Below are 13,355 nucleotides of genomic sequence, written 5' to 3' on the forward strand. Positions count from 1 at the left end.
TTTTCTTTATTATTTTGGTTAGGTCAGGGTGTGATGAGGGTGGTTTGTTTGGTTTTTGTATTGTCTAGGGGTTTTTGCATGTCTAGGGGTTTTGGTAGTCTAGGTGTTTATATGTCTATGGTTGCCTAAATTGGCACTCAATCAGAGGCAGCCGTTTATCATGGTCTCTGATTGGGGACAATATTTAGGTAGCCATATTATTTGGGTATTTTGTGGGTTCTTAGTCTGTTTAGTTGCCTGTTCTGCATTTCTCATATTAGCTGCACGGTTTGTTGTGTAGTTTTGTTCCGAATTTTTTCTTCATTAAAATAAGTATGTATGCTTACAACGCTGCGCCTTGGTCTCCCCCATATGGCGACCGTGACAAATATTGTAATATTGAGCACAGACAATCAGTCTCAACTAACTGCTGCTCTCTGACCCATATGGGCCATGGACAGACTGAACACTCCTCACTGGACAATAGAGAGTGCTCTCTGAAGAGATCACTGGAAGTAAGACTATCTTTTGTTATTTTACGTATAATTTTCTATAAAAAGATAGAAAGCGAGGATAACAGTAGGGAAAGAGACAGAGGTTGCATCAAAGGACACTAGGCCATATTCAAACCTTATCAACACCATAGACATGTGTTCCAGAGGCTGTGTCATTACCACTAGACCAGATAGACCACAAGACTGCCATCTTATTGGGGTTATTATGGTTTATATCTGTAAGATAGGTGCACCAATAGGGTCCCACATTAACAAGTACTGTCAGATGTCGGACAGGAATGCTTCATGTAGCCTAATCCACATCTCTCTCCCCACACTCACCAGGGATTAATGGAAATGTGTGCTCATGTGGTTTCTTTTATGAGATAATAGTTCCTTACTGGTAAACATAGAATACAGAGGCTTGAACTACACAGTTACAAAGTAATTTACGGCCTTTAAGGGACATTGGAAAAAAGCAACTTATTTATTGTAAATAAACTGAATCTCATTTGAGTGGCTGTCTCATCTTATCATTCCTATGTCCTTCTAGAAAAGAGATTGAAGCAGACCATTGTTAGGATGTCTCTGAAATCTAACTCAGGAGCTGACCTCAATGACCCAGTGGTAAAGGAACAGATGTTGGAGCAGGTACAGTAGTCCTACATCTCCCACATCAGAAATCAACATCATGCTCACTCATTTCACTCTTCTCATGATTAGGAACAGAAACTTGACATCACATAGTATTACATTTAGGAGGCTCAATTAAAATTGCTTTATATTGTGTGATCATATCTCATAGATCAGAAATGAGCTGGCCAAGAACGGAAACTTCATCCTAGACCTATGCTGGAGAGAACTGCCTAATTGAGATATTTTTCGCAAAACAGTTGAACTTGAAAGCCCTGAAGAATGTACACACTTTGTGTCAGGTATGAAAATGACCCTCCTTATGTTTAGTCTGTTCTTTCGATTCCCTTGTACAGTGTGTTGTTAGGTTTTACATCCCATTGACAGTATGAAAATTAAGGTGTTCATGAACTAATTCCAGTGAGAGTCTTTGTACTGTTTGTTTTCTTAGGTCAGTGTGGGTCTGGATGAAGAAGACCAGCCATGATGATGCAACAGGAGAGGGATGGAAGGTCAAAGAACTAAAATAGTCCATAATAAATAATATATTAAATTATTTTTAGTTTACGTTATTCAAGTTGTGAAAGTTAGCTTTCTCTCATGAAATACGAAACAAAAATATTAAGTAAGTGTCACGTTCTGACCTTAGTTCCCTTATTATGTCTTTGTGTTAGTTTGGTCAGGGCGTGAGTTGGGGTGGGTGGTCAATGTTCTTTTCTCTATGTTGTGTTTATGTTTCTGGCCTGGTATGGTTCTCAATCTGAGGCAGGTGTCGTTTGTTGTCTCTGATTGAGAATCATACTTAGGTAGCCTGTTTTCCCCATTTTAGTTGTGGGTGATTATTATCTGTTTAGTGTTTTCTGCACCTTGCAGGACTGTTTCGTTTTTTTCAGTTGTTATTTTGTATTTCAGTGTTCAGTAATAAATCATCATGAACACATACCACTCTGCGCATTGGTCCGATATTTCATACTCGTCAGGCGACGAAGACAACCGTCACAGTGAGGCTAGATTTAGATTTGACTATATTTTACTAATGCAACATACAATTATAATCTAGATGTTTTGTTGGTATTTGAACGTATTGTGATAAAAAAGCTTGTTGGGCAATTTGATTAGTGAAGAGAAGTGGATTTTTAAGTTTGTAGTTAAAACATGCATAGTGACAGTGAAGAATTGTCAGAGTGTAAAAGTCTTCATAATGATGTTACACACTCACTCATGGATGTAACTGTTGACATTCTGACATAAAATACATTTCATTAGTGACATCAGTATTATCATTATTTTCACCCTCCAGCAAGAATGGTGAGATGGGGACACAAATCACAACAATGTAGAATTACGTGCCCACTTCCAGGTGGCATGGTTCAGAGAAAGATGGAGACAGACAAACTCTTGTAGGTGTAACAGAATGACAGAATCCATTCAACGTTTGTATGTTCATTAGTTTTCGCTGGTGTGATGGTTTGTTGACTGTGTCAGCTATTACAGTCATAAACACTGGCTCATGGATAGCAGGGGAGAGGTGTGGGGTTCTTGCCCTTATTCATGTAGTTGATGGCTGTTATACATTAATCAACTTGATAAACCAAATACCATGAATCAGTTAGTGAAGGTTCAAAATATTTGACACCCTACATTTCTTGAATGATGTAGTCATTTAGCATATATCCAAATTGACAACAAGACAGGGAAGTAAAACCATATACTAACTACTTGTAACACTAAACTCCAACTAAGTAAGCTATCAGGAACTATGGGCTTTGGAAAATACAGAATTACATAGCACTTTGTTAACACAATTGGGTATTAGGCTGCCATAGCCCTGCAGGTACCACAAATAAAACAGGACTTAATATACACTCACTGGAAGGTCTATGATACTCATGTATTCAAACAGCAAGTTTCTAGCTATTGGCATAGACAGGGGTAATTGTAATTATACTGCAGTATGCTATGCAGTATGCTCTTATTGTAGCATGTACAGGCTACTGCTGTCTAATTTTGATCAACAGACCTCTGATCTTGAACTCCCTCCCTCTAGTAAATAAATCTGATTGATTGATCTGGCTGGGGCCCCAATGCTTTCCCTCACCTAGACGCTCTGAACACTGAGGTGTGCGTTATTATTGTAATGTAATATGTGGTTATCATATTGTTCAATATGTTTGTCCATGGCCTTAAAAGGCAAATGGCAATGGCCATGCATGCTTGATATGTTATTTAAAGTCACTAAAGGAAACCTAACCTAGTCAAGAGGGCCCAAAAAATAGTATACCTCTTCCAGAAAGACAGATTTAGGGTTAATACCATTACAGGGGAAGAACTGACATGAACACTTTCTACTGAGATTTACCCATCATTTCCCCAAGCGCAAAGTCTTGATTTCCCAATCAAATGAAGAGCAGAACATATCAGGTTATCTGAACTGAGTGGACAAATTATTAGGAACACCTTCCTAATATTGAGTTGCAGTTCTTGACACACTCAAACCGGTGTGCCTGGCACTTATTACCGTACCCCTTTCAAAGGCAATTAAATATTTTGTCTTGCCCATTCACCCTTTGAATGGCAGGCACACAATCCATGTCTCAACTGTCTCAATGCTTAAAAATAATTCTGTAACCTGTCTCCTCCACTTTATCTACACAGATTGAAGTGGATTTACAAGTGATGTCAATAAGGGGATCATAGCTTTCACCTGGATTTACCTGGTCAGTCTATGTCATGGAAAAAGCAGGTGTTCCTAATGTTTTGTGCCCTCGGTGTATATCTCCTTGGGGATTGGAACTCTTGTCTTGGTCATATGCCAACCAAAAATAAATTGTTATCTTCATGTAAATGTTGGAATTTTTCAAATGTTTTGGCTCCTACCAGAACTTAAAAATTGTATAAAGTGACACAAAAAATAAAAAATCAATCTATTACAGACTACAAAATATTTATTAAATACAATTTACTCAATGTGCATAAGTGGAGTCTCCCTTTTAGGTCATTTGATTTACAATATAGGGACATTAACACAGTCTTGGTGGGTCCACTCTTTCTAGAAGGATCTTTCAGCAAGACAACAGGGAGGAGACTTGATGATGTTGACTGACACAAGGGTGTGTTCAAAGGAGGAGGAGAGCAGATCCTCTTCATAAACACCAGCTACAGTACTTCTCCACCTGTCTGCTCATCAAAACCAAACAAGCCTTGCAGAGAGAGGAGGAGCCATAGAGGTATGTTTTATTTGACTTTAACTAATGGGATATTACAAGCCCTTTCTCACTATAACATCTCACCTCATGACCGATATTTTGGCGTCAAAAAGCATTCTTTTAAAGTTGTTATCTAGTAAATATGCCTAGGTCGGATCACAGTGACTCTCATAATGGAATATTTATCAAGCAGAGAGTAAGTCAGAAAATTTGTTGTTTAAAAAGAATTATGTAATGGCATGTAATACTGCACCAGCATGCCAGCTATAATTTTATCATATCACTTAACTTGATCAATGACATACAGTACTGTTTGTTTCTAATCTATATAGCTCAAGTTAAAAAAAAGGGATTCTGTCCGCAAAATGTATTGTTTTACTTAAATAGTTAACAGAGCATTAATTTATGATCCCTAGTGTAACGGCTGTTGGAAGGAGAGGACCAAGATGCAGCGTGGTAAGTGTCCATGTTAGATTTATTTGATAACTGAACACTGAAACAACAAAGTAAACAAAAGAACAACCGAAACAGTCCTGTCTGGTAGAGACACAGAGACAGAAAACAACTACCCACAACTCAAGTGGGAAAAACAGGCTGCCTAACTTTGGGTCCCAATCAGAGACAACGATTGCCAGCTGCCTCTGATTGGGAACCATACCAGGCCAAACGCATAGAAATAGAAAACATAGAACACAAAACATAGAATGCCCACCCCAACTCACGCCCTGACCAAACTAAAATAGAGACATACAAAAGGAACTAAGGTCAGGACGTGACACCTAGCCAGCTTGGGTGGAATTGAACTCATATATCAGGGGTCAGCACTTAGTCCTACATACAATTTGGCTCACACAGTCTGCAGCTAAACCCACTACAATGACACACAAGATTATGTGTCACTTTGTCAAATATTGGCATTAATAGATTGATGCCTCATTACAGAATACTTTTTTCCAAAAGATTCAGAGGTAAAATTTGAGCAAAACAGACATTTTCCTGTTAAAGGTGAAAGGCAAAGGTACAGTTACTCCTGATTTCACTCAAAATCATCCAAAACAGTACATTTTATGTCATAATATGAATATTTAAAAGCATCACAACACAACAAACATTTCATATTTCTTGAGGACAGAAGGGGGAGGAGAAAGGTTGAATCAAGTCACTTTAGTCACTCTTTCCCTGTCAAATTAGTCAGAGTATCATACTCTATTTGCCTAGTTAAATCCACTGGCTATTTTACATACTGTAGTTTTTACATTCATCTTGTTCATCCAGAAACAAATCAGCTGCTCAATGTTCAGGCTGTCACGAGAGACTTCTCTTCCATAACAGTTTGCATTCGGCATCTCTTTTCTCTATCACAAAATCCTTATTTATCATCTTGTTTCTTTTACATATTTATAAAATATTTTCTAAAACAGGCAAACACCTTCTTGCCCCTTTTACATCTTTTCAGTAGCTATGTGGCTCCCAACAGTGTTGGCAGTGTTTCTGGGTAAGAATTGTCTTCCCTTTTCTCCAACATCTTTAAACTAAAAACATCATTTAGAACATGTACACTGACCACAGTATGCTGATATAGTTACCTTATTTGCTCTACTGTGATACATATCCATGGTTTTAGATCTCACTATCTACGTACATGTTATACATGTGTAACAGATACAACATACACATTACTTTTTGTGATCTTTCTTGTTAAATTTACAGTGTGGGAATGTTTTCTTTGCCCAGGTGCAGCCCCTGACCTCTTCTTCAGCCAGCAGTCCTTGGATGAGTCCTTCAGTGACACAAGAGCATTTGAACCATGTGAGTGAACATGCTAATATGCTTTATAAGATAAGACATATCCTTCATGGTTTAGTGTAAATCAATCTACAATTGTAATATTGAGCATGGACAAAGCCATTTCTGTCACTATTGTGGTAGTCTTTTTAATTTACTTGTAATCTAATTGAAAACCACATTTGCCCCTATTCAACAGCTCACTGCTCACGGGGATTCCTGGTTGACAAAGACTCTGGTGGGAACGACATTCTGATGGTGTATGAACGGGACCACCATCATTGCCAGCTTGCCTGCACTCAGAACCCTGGGTGTTCCTACTTCAGCTACGTTGTTAAAGAGTATAATCTATTTGAGTATTTGGGTTGCCTGTTTGGGTGGTGGTCGCACCACTTCTTTCTGTAAATAGTTGAAGGATAAATTAGTTGAAGGCTAGAGAAATGTCACCTCTCTCGTGCACCGACTATGCATGAGATGAAAATGATATACAGTATTTGTTTACAGCTACATTGATTACAACTTTTTTTAAATGTAAAATAGAAATGACATAGGAAGTGCATCAGTTTTGTCTTTTACTTTCAAAACAGATTCCATTGCTATCAAAAGTATTCCTTTGGTCAACCAACTATGACAAACAATCCAGGAATCATATCTGGTTACACTAGGAAGGACTGCAGTGAAGGTATGGACCAATATAACAAACTGTACACATATTACTTACAATTCTTAAACATGTTTTCAGCATTCACATTGTCGATGAGTTGTAAATTAGCTCTAAATTGAGATGATGGAGTGATCTAGCTCAACAACATTAGTATGAAATGAGGTTTATTGAGCTTCAAATAACTTCAGCTCCATTTTAAATCCAAAGTAGTTTTATATTAACATTGATGTCAGGTCGTGGGTGATTCCTACCAAAACCCAAACAAAAGTTTCATCCATAGAGGTGTCCTTTAGAGGAAGGTTTGTTGAATTGAACAGTATTTGGCATTTGTACCTTGAAGCAGAGTTGAGAAGTATCTTTCTGAAGTTGGAATATTTGTGACATTCTAACCTTACTCAGTCTTCCTTTAAGACTCCAAGTGGAAATATGTTTATAGATTTTTTTTTTACATTAATCAAAAATGAATAGCTGAAATGTCTTCAGTCAATAAGTATTCAAACACTTTGTTATGGCAAGCCTAAATAAATTTAGGAGCAAAAATGTCTTTAACAAGTCACATAATAAATTACATGGACTCACTCTTTGTGCAATAATATAGTTTAACAAAATTTAAGAATCCCATAACGCTAAAAGTAACAGAGACCCCAGTCTGGAACTTTGATGTGGACGTAGAGTATATTATGAGTTGCACCCCATTTTGCCCTCAGAACAGCCTCAATTCGTCGGTACAATTCGTTGTGGAATCTACAAGGTGTCGAATGCGATCCACAGGGATGCTGGCCCATGTTAACTCCAATGCTTCCCGCAGTTGTGTCAGGTTGGCTGGATGTCCTTTGGGTGATAAACAATGTTGATACACATGGAAACTGTTGAGCTTGAAAAACCCAGCAGCTTTGCTGTTCTTGACATACTCAAACAGGTGTGCCTGGCAACTACAACCATACCCCGTTCAAAGGCACTTCAATATTTTGTTTTGCCCATTCACCCTCTAAATGGCACACATAAACAATCCATGTTGCAATTGTCTCAAGGCTTTAACATCCTTCTTTAATATTTTGTCTTGCCCATTCATTCACCCTCTAAATTGCACACAAACAATCCATGTTTCAATTGTCTCAAGGCTTTAACATCCTTCTTTAACTTCCTCCCCTTCATCTACACTGATTGAAGTGGATTTAACAGGTGATATCACTGAGGGAACATAGCTTCACCTGAATTCACCTGGTCAGTCTGTCATGGAAAGAGCATGTTTTGCACACTCAGTTTATGGCAACAAATCCTTCCTCTAACGGACCATTCTATGGATTATATTTAGTGATAATCCCCAAAGGTTCAGTATTTATTTGGTTCTAGTTTGATGAGGAATCACTCCTGTGCTTTGTCTGTCCACACAGGTCCAGCAGTAGAGATACCATTGTTTACTCTGGTTAGTGAGGGGAGGAGCATGGCGGAAGCCCAGAAGTTCTGCAGGGAGTACTACGAGGAACTGGCCACCATCTTCAATGCTGAGGACCAGATAGCAGCTCTGAGAGCAGTGTCAGCACAGAGTCTCACTGACGCTGTCTGGGTCCACTCCCAATACAATGCTTTTTGTCCCAGAGTGGGCTATTGGAATCCACCATATGCAAAGTGTGTTGTTCATGAACAAAGTGCAAAAGTATGGGGTTTGAGAGATTGCACAAATCCATGTCAATTTGTGTGCCAGAAAAGTAAGTTGATTTTGCATCCATTCTCTCCCTTGTCTGATATTTGTAAACTATTACTCCAAAGTAATGTAAACACTTTACTTGAAGGGGGTTATTCATTCAGAACACCTTGGTAAGGTACATAGTACATTTCAAATAATGTATCCTTTGACAACTGTTTAGGTACATTTATTTAACATCAATGTCTGTGTCTTTCAGACATTTTTAGGACAATTGTGTATATTCTGTCCTTAGGCACACAATCAAAAAATTCCTCAGAGCTTAAATATTACATGGGTCAAGGTTCATTGACGTGGGAACGGGCACAGACGGCTTGCCGAGACAATGGAGATGACTTAGCGAGCATCCTCACCCAAGAGGATTACACAGCATTCCAAAGCATAAAAGAGACACAGCAGTATGATATGTGGATTGGACTCTACTGGAAGACTTCTACCAGAATGTGGCAGTGGTCCAATGGGGACCTCTTCCCATACTGTGTGTCTGAGCCTCAACTGGGTGCTAGTAACTGCTGCTCCCTGACCCGTCAGGGCCATGGACAGACTGAACACGCTTCCCTGGACAAGATAGACTGCTCTCTGAAGAGGCCGTTCCTTTGCACTGGAAGTAAGACTGACATCTTTTATTGAACAGATAGAGAGAGGATAATACAGGCAGAGGTTGAGTCAAAGGGCACTAGACTGGATTCAAACCTATTCTGACACCATAAACATGTGTTCCAGAGGCTGTGGCATTACCACTAGACCAGACAGACCACAAGACTGCCATCTCATGGCATTTTTGCCCCAGTAGGGTCCCACTGCAGTAAACACTGTCACATGGGACATTGAGATGCTACATGTAGCCTATTCCAGCCACCTCTCTCTCCCCACTCTCACTAGGAACAAATGCAAATGTTTGTTCATGTGGTTTCTAATATGATATGATAGTTCCATACCGGTAAACATAGAACACAGAGGATTGCTACTACACAGTTACAAAGTAATTTACAGCCTTTAAAGAACATTGGAAGAAAAGTTAATTATTTATTGACAAATAAGATGAATCTCATTTGAGTGGCTTTCTCATCTTATCATTCCTATGTCCTTCTAGAAAAGAGAATCAAGCAGACCATTGTAAGGATGTCTCTGAAATCTAACTCAGGAGCTGACCTCAATGACCCAGTGGTAAAGGAACAGATGTTGGAGCAGGTACAGTAGTCCTACATCTCCAACATCAGAAATCAACGTCATCCTCACTCATTTCACTCTTCTCATGATTAGGAATAAAACTAAAATCACATAGAATTACATTTAGGATGCTGTATTAAAATGAGGGCTGCTGACATTATCTGGTTTGATCATATCTCACAGATCAGAAAGGAGTTTGCCAAGAACGGGAACTTCCTCAAAGACCTGCGCTGGAGAGAACTGCCGAATGGAGAAGTTTTTCACAAAATAGTTGAACTTGGAAGCCCTGAAGAAGGTAAACACTTTTTTTTGTCAGTTATGAAAATGACCCTCTTTAAGATTAGTATGCTGTTCAGAGTCCCTTGTACAGTGTGTTAGGTTTTGCATCCCATTGACAGTATGGAAATCAAGCAAGATGTTCATGAACTAATACCAGTGAGGGTCTTTGTACTGTTGTGTTTGTTTTCTTAGGTCAGTGTGGGTCTGGATGAAGAGGACCAGCCATGATGATGCAACAGGAGAGGGATGGAAGGTCCAAGAAAACTAAAATAGTCAAGCTCTCTGTAAATAATCCTAGTACCTCATAATATATGACCGTATGTCAATAACATTGTCTTAGAAATAAGATGTCAAGTTATGTTAGGCTAGTTTTAAACTCTACAATGTTTTACTATTGTAAAATCAAATTAGACTTGTTGGTGTATGAATTTAATGTAATAATGTTTGTTGTACATGAGGTCAATTTGATTAATGAAGAGAAGTTTGTAGTTTAAACATGCATAGTAACACCTTTTAGTGAGGGATCTGCATTGTATAATTCTTCATAATGATGTTACACACTCACTCATGGATGTAACTGCCGACATTCTTAAATAAAATATGTTTTAATTAGTGGCATCAGTATTACCATTATTTTCACCCTCCAGCAAGAATGGTGAGATGGGGACACAAATCACAACAATGTAGAATTATGTGCCCACTTCCAGGTGGCATGGTTCAGAGAACTGTAAAGAAGGAGACAGAGAGAATGTTGTGGGTGTGACAGAATGACACTATCCATGTTATCAAGCTAATCAACGTTTGTATATCATAATTTTCCCTTTTGTCATGGTTTGTTGACTGTGTCAGCTATTACAGTCATAAACACTGGCTCATGGATAGCAGGGGAGAGGTGTGGGGTTCTTGCCCTTATTCATGTAGTTGATGGCTGTTATACATTAATCACCTTGATAAACCAAACACCACAGATCAGTTTGTACCTTCACTAAGATTTGACAACCTACATTTAATGTATCATGTTGTTATTTAGCATTTATCTAAATTGACATAAAGACAGGGAAGTAAAAGCACATCCTAACTACTTATGACACTAAACTCCAACTAAATAGGATATCAGGAACTATAGGCTTTTGTACGTCCAGAATGACATTTCACTTTGTTAACACAGTTGGGTATTAGGCTGCCATAGCTCTGCAGGTACCGCATAGAAAACAGGACTTTACTTATGATCACTGGATACTATGATACTCCTATATTCAAACAGCATGTTTCTAGCCAAATGCATAGACAGGGGTAGTTGTAATTATACTGCATTATGCTATGCAGTATGCTCTTATTGTACTATGTACAGGCTACTGCTGTCTAATTATGAAATATCTTGATCAACTGACCTCTGATCTTGAACTCCCTCTCTTTTATATTCAAAATACTGGTAAATATTTTTCAGACCGAAGATATCTACTCTGATTGATTGCTCTGGCTGGGGCCCATGCTTCACCTCACCTAGCTTCTCTAAACACTGAGGTTTGAGTTATGATTGTAATGCAATATGTGGTTATCATGTTGTTCAATATGAGTGTCCATGGTCTTAAAAGGCAAATGAAAATGGCTATGAATGCTTGCTAAGTTATTCAATAGAGTCTCCAAAGGAAAATTAGCCAAGAGGGCCCACAAACAGTGTACCTCTCCCAGAAAGACAGGTTTAGGGTTAATTCCATTACAGGGGGAGAACTGGCATGAAAATTGTCAATTGAGATTTACCTATCATTTCCCTGAGCCAAAGCCTTGATTTACCAATCAAACGAGGAGCAGGACATATCAAGTTGTCTACATTGAGTGTACAAAACATTAGAAACAACTTTCTAATATTGATTTCCCACCCCCCCTTTTCCCCTCAGAACAGCCTCAACTCTACAAGGTGTTGAAAGCAGGGGATGCTGGCCCATGTTGACTCCAATGCTTCCCACAGTTGTGCCAAGTTGGCTGGATGTCCTCTGGGTGGTGGACCATTCTTGATACACACAGGAAACTGTTGAGCATGAAAAACCCAGCAGCGTGACAATTAATGACACTGTTCAAAGACCCTTAAATGTTTTGCGCTGCATATTTACCCACTGAATGCACACACATACAATCCATGTCTCAATTGTCTCAAGGCTTAAAAATCCTTCTGTAACCAGTCTTCTCCCCTTTATTTACACTGAAGTGGATTTAACAAGTGAGATCAATAAGGGCACATAGAATTCACCTGGATTCACCGCGTCAGTCTACTGTATGTCATGGAAATAGCAGGTGTTCCTATTGTTTTGTACACTCAGTGTATAACACCACGGTGATTTGAACTCTAGTCTTGGTCATATTCCATCCAAAGAATAGCTAATTGTAATTGGATTATTCCAAGCATAAGTTGTTATGTTTATGTACAGTATTTGGGAAATGTTGATCTTAGGTTATGTTGATCCTACATGATCTTAACAATTATTTTATAAGATATTATACCACCTAGAGCCCTGGTGCATGAAGTTAAGCAACATAATCAAAAAAAATCACCATCAAAATATGTATTTAATTTAGAGATGTCTGTTTATGTGTCACACACACGCCTATGTCACACTTCCATATCTGTGGTGGAAAGTGGCAGAGCTACAGCCCTGTTTGTCAGTCCAGGAGACATCCTGAAAATCTGTTTTCTCATGAAAAATGTCTGTAGCATCTGAACGGTTAGGCCTACAACTAATATGACCGCAGATACGGAAGTGTGACATAGGCGGATGAGGTGGATTAAGATGCAGAACATGTAAATAAACAGATATCTCTAGCTGAAACTGACATATTTGAATGGGATTTTTTAAATTATGTAGCTTAACTTGACGCACCTGTGCTCTAGGGGTATAATGTATTATAAAATAATTGTTAAGATCATATAGGATCAAAACGTCCTAAGATCAACATTTACTAAATACTTCATAGAAAGGAGACACTCTCACAAACACAATGTTGTTTTGCTCTACAACCCACACAAGCCCCACAGGACCCATCTGAAGTTGGCAATACTGATGTGCCAACTTTTGTCTGTACATTCCAAACCATTTGGGCTGCAATCTACTGAACTGAAAAAGCGCAACATGCACCAATTTCAAAGATTTTACTGAGTTACAGTCCATATAAAGAAATCCATATAAAGAAATCACATGACTGGGAATACAAATATTCATCTGTTGGTCACAGATACCTTAAAAAAAAGGGCAAGGCATATGGATCATAAAACCAGTCAGTATCTGGTGTGACCACCATTTGCCTCATGCAGTGCCTGTGTTGCCTGTGGAATGTCGTCCCTACTCCTCTTTAATGGCTGTGCGTAGTTGCTGGATATTGGCAGGAATTGGAACACGTTGTCGTACACATCGAACCAGAGCATCCCAGTTTAGAACCCCCCCTCT

General features: G+C 38.7%; 1 protein-coding gene across 1 annotated transcript; it reads left to right on the forward strand.

Moving 5' to 3' along the window:
* The first annotated feature begins 5,730 nt into the window (after positions 1 to 5,730).
* Positions 5,731 to 10,518, forward strand: LOC112217268. Its single transcript, XM_024377530.1, has 9 exons — positions 5,731 to 5,807; positions 6,047 to 6,121; positions 6,297 to 6,438; positions 6,685 to 6,779; positions 8,156 to 8,470; positions 8,702 to 9,073; positions 9,560 to 9,657; positions 9,820 to 9,931; positions 10,108 to 10,518. The coding sequence occupies exons 1-9, from the start codon at positions 5,774 to 5,776 to the stop codon at positions 10,125 to 10,127; spliced, it is 1,263 nt and encodes a 420-aa protein (XP_024233298.1). The 5' UTR covers positions 5,731 to 5,773; the 3' UTR covers positions 10,128 to 10,518.
* Positions 10,519 to 13,355: the final 2,837 nt, after the last annotated feature.

The sequence above is a fragment of the Oncorhynchus tshawytscha genome, linkage group LG17 (genome assembly GCF_018296145.1).
Source record: "Oncorhynchus tshawytscha isolate Ot180627B linkage group LG17, Otsh_v2.0, whole genome shotgun sequence".
NCBI classification, from domain to species: Eukaryota; Metazoa; Chordata; class Actinopteri; order Salmoniformes; family Salmonidae; genus Oncorhynchus; species Oncorhynchus tshawytscha.